General features: G+C 42.6%; 1 protein-coding gene across 1 annotated transcript; it reads left to right on the top strand.

Annotated features, from left to right (window-relative positions):
* The first annotated feature begins 9,596 nt into the window (after nucleotides 1-9,596).
* LOC139367439 (pepsin A-like) lies at nucleotides 9,597-13,214 on the top strand. Its single transcript, XM_071105643.1, has 9 exons — nucleotides 9,597-9,697; nucleotides 10,477-10,627; nucleotides 11,019-11,136; nucleotides 11,268-11,386; nucleotides 11,525-11,721; nucleotides 12,069-12,185; nucleotides 12,336-12,477; nucleotides 12,696-12,794; nucleotides 12,914-13,214. The coding sequence occupies exons 1-9, from the start codon at nucleotides 9,642-9,644 to the stop codon at nucleotides 13,049-13,051; spliced, it is 1,137 nt and encodes a 378-aa protein (XP_070961744.1). The 5' UTR covers nucleotides 9,597-9,641; the 3' UTR covers nucleotides 13,052-13,214.
* The last annotated feature ends 382 nt before the right edge of the window (nucleotides 13,215-13,596 follow it).

Below are 13,596 nucleotides of genomic sequence, written 5' to 3'. Positions count from 1 at the left end.
GGATTTTTGCATCACAACACTGAAGTGTAAGAGGTCTCCAATTTTTTAAATGGACTGGATCTTTATATATACCACTTGGGTCCTGTTTCAGTAATGATGATATCAGACCTTATTGTTGCGTGTCTGATAATCTACCATTTATATAGGAGTGGTTAAAACATGCTAATAATGGTCCTTTGAGTATACCAAAAAAGTTTTGCATACTTCCACTGGTATGCCATCCAGCCCTGGAGGTTTCCTATCCTTAAAGGCCCCAATTGCATTAAGCAGTTCCTCCTCTGTAATTTGGCCTTCACATGAGTCTTTCTGTACAGATGTTAATTTTAGATTATTATTAGGAAAAAAATCCATACAATTAGTTTAATTTAGTGGAGACGGAGGTGGCTGAAACAAAAACATATTCTTAAAGTACTTTACTTCCTCTTTCAAAATATCATTTGGTGAATCACGAATGACTCCATCCTTTGTAGCCAGTTTTAATACATTTTCTTTGGTAGCATTTCTATGCTGAAGATTGAAAAATACTTTGGTGTATTTTTCCCCATATTCCATCCAGTTCGCTTTATTATTATAATATATTACACTGGATCTTTCTTGAATAAGTTCCTCCCTTTCTTTTTGTTTTTCCTCTAACTTATTCTGTGTCTCTATGGTACCGTTTTTATTGCTATCTAACTGTACTGTTAGTCCTTCAATTTCCTTTGTTAATATGGACTCTTTTGATCTAAATTGCTTTTGTTTTATAGATGAGTACTGAATTGCATGGCCTCTAAAGGCACATTTAAAAGTGTCCCATACAATAAAGGGATATGCTGTACCTATGTTATGTCTGAAAAAGTCTGATATAAATTATTCTGCCCGAGATCTAAACAATTTATCAGCTGGTAGGCTTTGATTAAATTTCCAATATCCTCGCCCACGTGGAAATCTGTAAGAGTAATATATATGCCAATTATGTGATGATCCGACCGCATTCTGTCCCCTATCAACACTTTTGAAACTTTTGGTGCCAGAGAGAATGGCATAAGAAAGTAGTCAAGATGATTAAGCCTCCGCCATGTATATCTCACTAGGTCAGGGTATTTAAGTCTCCATATATCTAATAATTCTGTCAGGGTAGCCTAGTGGTTAGAGCGTTGGACTAGTTACTGTGAAGGTTGCAAGTTCAAACCCCCGAGCTGACAAGGTACAAATCTGTTGTTCTGCCCCAGAACAGACAGTTAACCCACTGTTCCTAGGCTGTCATTGAAAATAAGAATTTGTTCTTGCCTAGTGAAATAAAGGTTAAAAAAATCCAATATATCCATGACATTCATGATTTCCTTAAATGCCTGAGGGTGATAGTTTGTAGTGTGATTTCCTTTCCGGTCCATAGAGGTATTTAAGACCGTAAAATCTCCCACCATAATAATAGAGTCTAGTGTTGCTTGTAGAGTTGATAAATTCTTATATATATTTTCAAAGAAGCTTGGATAATCATTATTCAGACCGTATAGGTTAATAAGCCATATCTGTTTATTTTCCAATAATATATTTATAATAATCCATCTACCTTGACAATCTGTTTGGACAATTTGCACATTTGGATCAAAATTACTGTTAATTAAAACCATGACCCCTTTTGAATTTCTTTGCCCATGGGAGAAATATATTTCACCCCCCAGGTCTTTTTCCACAAAACTTCATCTAAAATTTCCTGTAAACAATATATATTATATTCCTTCTCTTTTATCCAGGTAAATACTGATCGTCTTTTCGTATTATCTGCTAGGCCATTACAATTGTAACTGGCTATACTTATTTCACCACCTACCATAATGAGACACAACTTTCAATTCTGTTTATCAAAATATATGTTTGTAAACGTACCATTAAAAAGTAACATGATGATTGAGTGTCTATATACTGTAGCTGTGCCATGATATTTGCATTGCTACTAAGTAATCCTCCAATTGGTCCCCACCATTCCACCCGCTAAAAGCCCTCCTCATCCCGAGCTGGGCCGTCATCCCCATGCCACCTCCGACCCCCCACATTCCATAGCCCTGAACAGACTGGGATCCATCCTTCGAAAAGAGCACACAGTGCCATTTACCCAATTGAAGTAGATCAACTGCCAAATGCATTTCCATCGCCCTCACCTCGATTTGTATTATATTTAGCTGTGGATCATCCTCTATTGTCCCTAACACCTTTTACTCCTTTGCAACGGTTGTGGGATACACACATACACCCACACACACTCAAGCCTTCCCCCCCACACAACCATAAACTCACATTTTCAACAGTTGCACCATCCTAGAGCCCAACTCAAGAAAGGTCTTGATTTACAAATGCACTTACTGTTGCAGCTGCATCAGAAGGCCTGCAAGACCACGCAAAAAAATGGGCAGAAATGGGTAGATTTTATGAACCATTGTCACGTCCTAGATGATGGAGGTCAAATGTACACCTTTTCCCTGAAACACCCAAAATACGGTCCCCGTATTGACCATATTCCCAAGCATCTCCATGCATTCAGACTTTTGATGTTGTGCCACCAGGGTCACAATAATATACCGAGTGTGACCCCCTCCCCATCAGTTACTGCAGCTAGTGTTGCCAGCACTGCCACTGCCTCGGTGGGGACACCCCACCGGAATCAATGTTGTTTTTTGCCATCATTTTAAGCCTGCCACACACACACTATACAATACATTTATTAAACATAAGAATGAGTGTGAGTGTTTTGCCACAACCCGGCTCGTGGGAAGTGACAAAGAGCTCCTATAGGACCAGGGCACAAATAATAACACAATAATCAATAATTTTGCTCTTTATTTAACCATTTTACATATACAATTGTGAATAACTCACCACAGGTTAATGAAAAGCGTGTGCTTGAAAGGATGCACATAACTCTATTGTATTTATTTTTCATGCTAGTGAGGGCCGAGAATCCACTCTCACATAGGTACGTGGTTGCAAAGGGCATCAGTGTCTTAAAAGCGCGATTTGCCAAGGCAGGAAACTCTGAGCGCAGCCCAATCCAGTAATCTGGCAGTGGCTTCTGGTTAAATTAAATCAGAATTTCACAGAACCGCTTGTTGCAATTCCGATGAGGCTTCCTTGTTCAGATATCGGTAAGTGGACTGGAGGCAGGGCATGAAAGGCATAACAAATCCAGTGGTTTGTGTCATCCGTTTCGGGAAAGTACCTGTGTAATTGCGCACCCAACTCACTCAGGTGCTTCGCTATATCACATTTGACATTGTCCATCATACAATGATGGAAAGACCTGTGTGTTGTCCTTGTTAATGCAGACAGAGAAGAGCTCCAACTTCTTAATCATAGCCTCAATTTTGTTCCGCACATTGAATATAGTTGCGGAGAGTCCCTATAATCCTAGATTCAGATCATTCAGGTGAGAAAAAACATCACCCAGATAGACCAGTCGTGTGAGAAACTTGTCATCATGCAGCGGTCAGACAAGTGAAAATAAATCCTACTGGAACACAAGGAAGGCAGAAGATTGAGGCTTTAGGTAGTACTGTTTCAAATAGGTAACACGACAATACCTATTAGTGTGTGTGTGCCCTGGATCGTAGTACGTGCAGCATGCAGGGGTGTGGGACCCTCAGTCAGACCTCCTGTTCTACACCCCCAGCCCAGAACGTCTTCCCGCAGCCATGCCTTGGCGTCATCCCTGGGTCCTTCTCGTCTGCCTCTAGACGACGAAAGCCCTGAGGAAGCTACGCCTCACCCTCCTCACCCCAACCCCCCCCTCCCTGAACTACCTCCCCTCCTCCCCTGCATGTGTGGGTCCATCCCTGTCTGACCTGCCTCCAGACCCCAGCTACAGCCACAGTCACAACCTGCAATCCAAGGTCCTAACCCTGTCTGACGTGTGTGTGACAACACCTAAAACAGTGGTGTTTCAGAGGAGGACCTGCTGAGGTCTATAGCAGCAGACACAGGAGTGTCCAACAGTCCCTCAACATCAGACAGTAGCTGCTACTCCCCCGGGAACACTTCTCTGTCCCACACGTAAGACCTGCCTGACCATTACACTCCAGACCTAAGCTCTAGACATACAGTATCTGGCCCTGACTAAATGCTCCCAACATATTTCCTGCAATGAACATATGCTGTACCGTTTATATTTCTGGTTTTATTCTTGACATTGATCATCTAACTCTCTTCCTCTCCTCATTCTTGTAAACCCATTACCCCTCTCTCCTGCCCTCCCTCCTTCAATCAATCCCTCCCTCCCTTAAATTTTCAGTTCCTCCTCTGAGTCGGCCTTTCTCCAACCTCACCCACACCCACCCAGAGACACCTAACTCTCTGAGGCAACAAAGCCCACCCACAGGAGCTCTGGCCTGGGCGTGGGCACCAGGCCTTCCAGGTGTCCTGGAGCCAGCCAGTTTCCTAGACATCGAGGCAGACACTAGACATCGAGGCAGGCCCCCCCAGGCTTCTAGTGCTTCTAGTGCTTCCAGGCTTCTAGTGGAGGTGGAAGTGATCAACATGAAGGCCCTGGAGCGAAGTGCAGGGCAAACCTATATTTCAGAGGGCCCTGAGACAGACAGAGATTGAGAGAGTGAGAGAGACTGACATAGATTCAAGTGCCTACTACTATGTGTATATAGTGTATGAACCTTTAAGATTCCACTAAGATATGAAGTGTGTACTATACTTCAAGATACAAGTTTTCCCACTGTTGTTTACCTATTTTTTAGTGCTTCTGCGTTTGAAATTCTACATATGTATGATGAGATTTTTTAACTATTTACTAGTGCTTCTGCATTAGAAATTCTGCATACGTACTGTAGCAGTCTGGACACACCTACTCATTCAATTTTTTTTTTAATGTATTTGTACTATTTCTACATTGTAGAATAATTGTGAAAAAATAAAAACTCTGAAATTAGACATATGAAAACATGTAGTAACCAAAGAAGTGTTCAACAAATAGTAGCCACCCTTTGCCTTGATGACAGCTTTGCACCCTCTTGGCATTCTCTCAACCTGCTTCACCTGGAATGCTTTTCCAACAGTATTGAATGTGTTCCCACATATGCTGAGCACTTGTTGGCTGCTTTTCCTTCACTCTGCAGTTGAACTCATCCCAAAACATCTCAAATGGGTTGAGTTCGGGTGATTGTGGGGGCCAGGTCATCTGATGCAGCACTCCATCACTCTCCTTCTTGGTCAAATAGCCCTTACACAGCCTAGAGGTGTGTTGGATCATTGTTCTGTTGAAAACAAATTGTTGTCCCACTAAGTACAGATGATTGTCCCACACCAGATGGGATGGCGTATCGCTGGAGAATGCTGTGGTAGCCATGCTGTTTAATTGTGCCCTGAATTCTAAGTAAATGACTGACAGTGTCACCAGCAAAGCACCCCCACAGAATCACACCTCCTCCTCCATGCTTCAGGGTGGGAACAACACACGCAGAGATCATCCGTTCGCCTACTCTGCGTCTTAGAAAGACACGATGGTTGGAACCAAAAATCTCAAGTTTGGACTAATCAGACCAACGGAATGATTTCCAATAGTCTAATGTCCATTGTTTTTTTTTTGCAGCAAGTCGAACATGAAGGCCTGATTCACACAGTCTCCTCTGAAGAGTTGATGTTGAGAAGTGTCTGTGACTTGAACTCTTTGAAGCATTTATTTGGGCTCCAACCTGAGGAGCAGTTAACTCTAATGAACTTATCCTCTGCAGCAGAGCTAACTCTGGGTCTTCCATTCCTGTGACGGTCCTCATGAGAGCCAGTTTCATCATAGCGCTTGATGGTTTTGCAATTGCACTTGAAGAAACTTCAAAAGTTCTTGACATTTTCCAGATTGACTGACCTTCATGTCTTAAAGTAATGGACTGTCAATTCTCTTTGCTTATTTGAGGTGTTCTTGCAATAATATGGACTTGGTCTTTTACCAAATAGGGCTATCTTCTGGATACCACCCCTACCTTGTCACACTACAACTGATTGGCTGAAACGCATTAAGAAGGAAAGAAATTCCACAAATGAACTCTTTACAAGGCACACGTGTTATTTGAAATGCATTCCAGGTGACCTCATGAAGCTGGTTGAGAGAATGCCAAGAGTTTGCAAAGCAGATTTGTTTAAGACTTATAGTGTAACACTTATAACACTTAACACAAACTATAGTTTTGGCAAGTCGGTTAGGACATCTACTTTGTGCATGACACAAGTAGTTTTTCAAAAAATTATTTACAGACAGACTATTTCACTTATAATTCACTGTATCACAATTCCAGTGGGTCAGAAGTTTACATACACTAAGTTGACTGTTCTTTTAAACAGCTTGGGAAATTCCATAAAAGGATGTCATGGCTTTAGAAGTTTCTGATAGGCTAATTGACGTCATTTGAGTCAATTGGAGGTGTACCCGTGGATGTATTTCAAGGCCAACCTTCAAACTCAGTGCCTCTTTGTTTGACATCATGGGAAAATCAAAAGAAATCAGCCAAGACCTCAGAAAATAACTTGTAGACCTCCACAAGTCTGGTTCATCCTTGGGAGCAATTTCCAAACGCCTGAAGGTACCACGCTCATCTGTACAAACAATAATACGCAAGTATAAACACCGTAGGACCACGCAGACGTCATACCGCTCAGGAAGGAGACACGTTCTACCTCCTAGAGAGGAACGTACTTTAATGTAAAAAGTACAAGTCAATCCCAGAACAACAGCAAAGGACCTTATGAAGATGCTGGAGGAAACAGGTACAAAAGTATCTATATCCACAGTAAAACGAGTCCTATATCAACATAACCTGAAAGGCAGCTCAGCAAGGAAGGAGCCACTGCTCCAAAACCGCCATAAAAAAGCCAGACTACAGTTGGCAACTCTACATGGGGACAAAGATCGTACTTTTTGGAGAAATGTCGTCTGGAAACAAAAATAGAACTGTTTGGCCATAATGACCATTGTTATGTTTGGAGGAAAAAAGGGGGAGGCTTGCAAGCCGAAGACACAATCCCAACCGTGAAGCACGGGGGTGGCAGCATCATGTTGTGGGGGTGCTTTGCTGCAGGAGGGACTGGTGCACTTCACAAAGTAGATGGCATCACGGAGGAAAAAACATTATGTGGATACGTTGAAGCAACATCTCAAGACATCAGTCAGGAAGTTGAAGCCTGGTCGCAAATGGGTCTTCCAAATGGACAATGACCCCAAGCATTCTTCCAAAGTTGTGGCAAAAAGGACAACAAAGTCAAGGTATTATAGTAGCCTTCACAAAGCCCTGAACTCAATCCTATGGGAAATATGTGGGAAGAACTGAAAAAGCTTTTGCAAGCACGGAGGCCAACAAACCTGACTCAGTTACTCTGTCAGGAGGAATGGGCGAAAAAATTCACCCAACTTATGGTGGGAAGCTTGTGGAAGGCTACCTGAAACGTTTGACCCAAGTTAAACAATTTAACCTCTATTGACTCCCCATCCTGGGTCCGGGAGCGTAATCATCGTCTGACACTAATTAGCATAACACAACGGACATAAATATTCCTAGAAAATATTCCTATTCATGAAAATCACAAGTGAAATATATTGAGACACAGCTTAGCCTTTTGTTAATCACCCTGTCATCTCAGATTTTCAAAATATGCTTTACAGCCAAAGCTAGACAAGCATTTGTGTAAGTTTATCTATAGCCTAGCATAGCATTAAGTCCAGCTAGCAGCAGGTAACTTGGTCACGGAAATCAGAAAAGCAATCAAATGAAATTGTTTACCTTTGATGAGCTTCGGATGTTTTCACTCACGAGACTCACAGTTAGATAGCCAATGTTCCTTTTTTCCAAAAATATAATTTTTTGTAGGCGAAATAGCTCCGTTTATTCTTCACATTTGGCTGAGAAATCGACCGGAAATTGCAGTCACAAAAACAAAAAATATTCCAAATTAGATCCATAATATCGACAGAAACATGGCAAACGTTGTTTATAATCAATCCCCAAGGTGTTTTTCAAATATCTATTCGATAATATATCCACCGGGACAATTGGATTTTCAGTAGGACCGATTGGAATAATGGCTACCTCTGTATTTTACGCGAGAATCACTCTGAGAGCCATCAGGTGACCACTTGCGCAATGTAGCCGCTTACGGGTATTCTTCAACATAAATGCGTAAAACTACTGCACAATGCTGTAGACACCTTGAGGAATATGGAGAAAAAGTAATCTGGTTGATAGCCCATTCACTGCTCAATAGGGACGCATTGGAACACAGAGCTTTCAAAAGATGAGTCACTTCCGGATTGGATTTTTCTCAGGCTTTCGCCTGCAATATCAGTTCTGTTATACTCACAGACAATATTTTTACAGTTTTTTGAAACTTTAGAGTGTTTTCTATCCTAAGCTGTCAATTATATGCATATTCTAGCATCTTGTCCTGACAAAATATCCTGTTTACTACGGGAACGTTATTTTTCCAAAAATGAAAATAATGCCCCCTTGTCACAAAAGGTTTTAAAGGCAATGCTATCAAATACACTCAATTAGTATGCAAACTTCTGACCCACTGGGAATGTGATGAAAGAAATAAAAGCTGAAATAAAAAAGCTCTCTACTATTATTCTGACATTTCACATTCTTAAAATAAAGTGGTTATCCTGACTGACCTAAAACAGGGCATTTTTACTAGGATGAAATGTCGGGAATTGTGAAAAACTGAGTTTAAATGTATTTGGCTAAGGTGTATGTAAACTTCTGACTTCAACTGTACGTATTCTGGGGGTTGGGGTTGTTTAGATTTTACTTCTTGTGTATCTATTGAATAATAAAATATTTAAATAGGATTATTTTTTAAATCTCAAAGGACATATATATTTTTCTTGATGATCAATGAAGACATATGGCCACTTGGCCCAGAAGTAACACTGTGTTTTGTGTTGAATGTCCCTTATGTTTTATATTTGAAACATATAGTGACATTCATCTTTAAATAATCACCAAGATATTTGTTAACATTGTGAATGTTCTCGTGAATGTGCCATGTTAGTTAATGAAATAATCCCTGGCTGATAGGTATCGTGTCCTAACAGAGATACAGTAGCCTTAATAAGGCTGCCTAATCCAAAAGTAAACCGTGTGAGGGAAAAGTGTGCTGATAGGAGGGTATTTGGAAGTGGGGACCTTTACTTTATATCACTGAGTCTACACAAGTCATCTCATATCCTAGAGAGAAGTCTGGCAGGTTAGCCATTATATGATTAGAACTGGCACTTTTCAACAGTATACATACACACATTACTGTAATGTAGCCGTTGGAACCAACATACTGTACAGGTTATCGTCAGATTGACATTGTCTCGAGGTCGTCCATTATTTCACCATTACTTATCATGGCATGTGGATACTCTCTTATCGTAGCGATAAAGGAACGCAGAGTTAGAACTGTGGACCGTCTGTATATAAGACAACACACACACATGTCTCAGATCACTCATCCACAGGCATCTACAGGTGAGTCTGGTTCCTCTCAAGGTCTCTACCTTGCCTTGTTTGCGCTGAGCAAAAGAATTGCGATACATTGCTTTTGATGGGTTGATTGAGGAATTGCTTCTTTGCACAGGTGAACGAGTTCTACAGGTGACTGCTGAGGAGACCAGACATCACATCATGAAGTGGGCTATCGTTCTCTGTGCCGTGGTGGCACTCTCCGAATGCATCATCCAGTACGTTAATCATGCAATACCCCTGCTCTACTCCTGTTATACTCCTGTTATACTCCTGCTATGCCATTGTCATACTTCTGCTGTACTCCTGCTGTACTCCTGCTATACTCCTGCTATACTCCTGCTGTAATCGTGCTATGCTCTTACTATTCTCCTGCTATACTCTTACTATTCTCCTACTATTCTCCTGCTATACTCCTGTTATACTCCTGCTATACACCTGTTATGCTCTGCTGTACCCCTGCTATACCCCTGATATACTCCTGTTATACCCCTGATATACTCCTGCTACACCCCTGCTATACTCCTGCTATTCTCCTGTTATACTCCTGCTGTGCTCCTGCTATACTCATGTTATACCCCTGATATACCCCTGCTATTCTCCTGCTATTCTCCTGCTATTCTCCTGCTATACTCCTGCTATTCTCCTGTTATACTCCTGCTGTGCTCCTGCTATACTCATGTTATACCCCTGATATACCCCTGCTATTCTCCTGCTATTCTCCTGCTATACTCCTGCTATTCTCCTGCTATTCTCCTGCTATACTCCTGCTATACTCCTGCTATTCTCCTGCTATTCTCCTGCTATTCTCCTATATTTACATTACGCAACAGATCAGAAGGCAGTGAAAGGTTTAATACCCCGAAATGAGTGAATGATTTGAATAGTCACAGACAGTTGTTTAGCCTATGTTGTCATAACATTTATTACAATGGTTTGACCAGAAACCTGCTGGAACTGAGCTGCTTGCCCAACCAGACTTTGTCCTCCTCCACAGGGTGCCGCTGATCAAGGGGAAGAGTGCCAGGGAGAGCCTGGAGGAGCAGGGTCTGTGGAATGAGTACAGAGGGAAGTTCCCTTTCAACCCCACCAGGTTTGACGACCAGAGCCTATATGTCTCCAGCGAGCAGATGACCAACGACGCTGATGTAAGCATGAGAATGGATAGCACTTAACACGTTCCACTATGTAAGGCAGCAGAGAAGGCTGAAGCAAGTCTTTTGGCCTCTTCTTCCTAAATTAATTATTGATCCACCAGGGAAACTTTAGTTTGAAATCAACAATTGGAATTACTGATGACCTATAGGTATTCTGGTGTAATTCAGCTAATTCTTATAAAATCATAGGGTAGGGGGAGGTATTCATTAATACAAATGATTATTTCATTATTTGATCTTCTCTAGTTGGCGTACTTTGTAGGGGGAGGTATTCATTAATACAAATTATTATTTCATTATTTGATCTTCTCTAGTTGGCGTACTTTGTAGGGGGAGGTATTCATTAATACAAATTATTATTTCATTATTTGATCTTCTCTAGTTGGCTTACTTTGGAGTGATCTCCATTGGAACTCCACCTCAGTCCTTCACTGTCATCTTTGACACTGGATCATCCAACCTGTGGATTCCCTCCGTCTACTGCAGCAGCGCAGCTTGCGGTTTGTAACACACACAAACACACACAAACACGCAAACACAAACACACACACGCCCAAACACACACACACACACGCACAAACACACAGACACACAAACACTCCCAGGCTAATCGTGTCTCCCCTCCTTCCAGCCAACCACAACAGGTTCAACCCCGGTTTGTCCTCTACCTTCAAGAATGCTGGGAAGAGCCTGTCCATCCAATACGGTACTGGCAGTATGACTGGCTTCGAGGGCTTTGACACCGTTGTGGTAAGGAACAGAATTCATCACAACAACATGCGGACTGGAAACGTTGTGTAGCTTTCAGTACTATCTCAAATATTATCCTTCCTTCTTCGTCTCCCCTCTTCTTCTCCTCCTCTTCATCCTCTTCCTGGTCCTCTGTAGGTGGGTGGGATCCCTGTGAAGAACCAGATCTTTGGGCTGAGTCAATCGGAGGCACCCTTCATGGCTCATATGAAGGCTGATGGTATCCTGGGTCTGGCTTACCCCCGCCTGGCTGCCTCTCAGGCCACACCAGTCTTTGACAACATGATGACCCAGCATCTCGTCAACCAGGACATGTTCTCTGTCTACCTGACTCGGTGAGTGGTCAGAGTGGAGGTCAACCAGGGCTATTTCTGAAATGGAACCCTATATAGTGCACTACTGTTGACCAGAGCTACATGGCTCCCACAAACCATCATGGCTTGCCAGACTGACGCAACTTCTCTCTCTCTCTCTCTCTCTCTCTCTCTCTCTCTCTGTCTCTCTCTCTCTCTCTCTCTCTCTCCCCCCTCTCTCCCCCTCACACTCCCCCCTCTCTCTCTGTCTTTCTCTCTCTCTCTCTCTCTCTCTCTCTCTCTCTCTCTCTCTCTCTCCCCCTTCTCTCTCCCCTCACCCCCCCCCCCCCCCCCTCTCCCTCTTGCTCTCTGTTGTCGTCCATCTCCAGTAACTCTGCGGTAGGTAGCATGGTGACCTTCGGAGGAGTTGACACCAACCACTACTACGGCCAGATCGCATGGATCCCCCTGTCCTCTGAGATGTACTGGCAGATCACCGTCGACAGGTACTGTTGCAGTTACAGTACATTTTATAGGGTTATAAATGGTTATTAATGGGTTATATAATCCTATGTAACTGGAAGATGAAGTGGTTAAGTACCGATCTCAAGCAGCCATCTCTTCCTGATCTGTGTATATCTGTGTGTCCATTGCAGTGTGACTGTGAACGGCCAGATTGTGGCCTGTAACGGCGGCTGCCAGGCTATTGTGGACACCGGCACCTCTAATATTGTGGGACCTCAGGCCGACATCTCCAGCATGGCCCGTGCTGTGGGAGCCTACTCCGCCAACGGTGACGTAAGTCATGTGATATTGTTTTGGTGATGTGTCACATAGAACCAGGCATAACGTTGTGTTAATGATGTGTTCCCATCACCACTACTGACATAACTCAACAAGAACCAGAAAATAACTCACACAGTCTACCTCACAAAGCAAATGCTGTTTAATTCATTGTCTTTCTCTCCTCTCATACCTCTCTCTCCTCCCTCTATTTGTCTCTCTCTCTTTTTCAGAATGTGGTGAACTGTAACAACATCAACAACATGCCATCGATGGTCTTCCACATCCACGGACAGGCCTTCACTCTCCCAGCCTCCACCTACGTCCGCCAGGTGTGTGTGTGTTTGTGTGTGTGTTTGTGTGTGTGTGTGTCTGTGGTTGATCTTACGTAGCCATGAAGTGATCGTAACATTGTTTTGACAAGTTCTCTCTCTCTCTGCCACCCGTACAGTCCACCTACTATGGCTGCCGTACCGGTCTCTCGTCTAGTAGCTCCGACCTGTGGATTCTGGGTGACATCTTCATCCGACAGTACTATTCCATCTTCAGCAGAGCCCAGAACATGGTGGGTCTGGCCCTGGCTAGATAATCCAACACAGATCAACAATGGATCCCGTAATGCCATATGAACAACCAAATGAGGGTGTCTCTCCAGTGCAATCGTATCTATTCTAAAGCTAATTTGAGTAGTTTGTGATAGGAAGTGATACTGCTCTATGTCTAGAATTGTTATTAGTTCATTCAAAATATTAAAAAAGTTTTGGCATGATAAAGGAGTCTGATGGACTTTTTTGGTTAATTCGTGCTATGATTATGAATAAAGCATGCACTGCATTATCAATCTGGAAACATAGAAATTGTCTATTCATCTATTCACTTCCTTTCCTGTAGTGCCACCATGTGGCCAATCATGTGACTACTCTATGGCCCCAAACTCTGTGCCAAAACTGGCAGAGTTGGTTGGAGATTTGGACTTGCTGTGTCAAGCAAAAGTAGGCAACCACTTCACTGAGCCAGCCAGTCCTTTGACAATGACAAGGCACATTGGATTATGGATGTTAATACTCTCAAGGACACAGTCGTCGTATTTATTTATTTTAAATGCCGCTTTGCCCAGCTCTCTGCTAAGTACCA

Source organism: Oncorhynchus clarkii, chromosome 16 (genome assembly GCF_045791955.1).
Source record: "Oncorhynchus clarkii lewisi isolate Uvic-CL-2024 chromosome 16, UVic_Ocla_1.0, whole genome shotgun sequence".
Taxonomy (NCBI): Eukaryota; Metazoa; Chordata; class Actinopteri; order Salmoniformes; family Salmonidae; genus Oncorhynchus; species Oncorhynchus clarkii.
This window is presented reverse-complemented; position numbering and strand designations above follow the sequence as displayed.

Excerpts from the sequence above, each read along its gene's own strand:
- LOC139367439 (XM_071105643.1), top strand. The coding sequence starts at position 9,642 with ATGAAGTGGGCTATCGTTCTCTGTGCCGTGGTGGCACTCTCCGAATGC. Across the intron at positions 11,387-11,524 it reads AGGGCTTTGACACCGTTGTG|GTGGGTGGGATCCCTGTGAA; the intron begins GTAAGGAACAGA and ends GGTCCTCTGTAG. Across the intron at positions 12,478-12,695 it reads CCTACTCCGCCAACGGTGAC|AATGTGGTGAACTGTAACAA; the intron begins GTAAGTCATGTG and ends TCTCTTTTTCAG.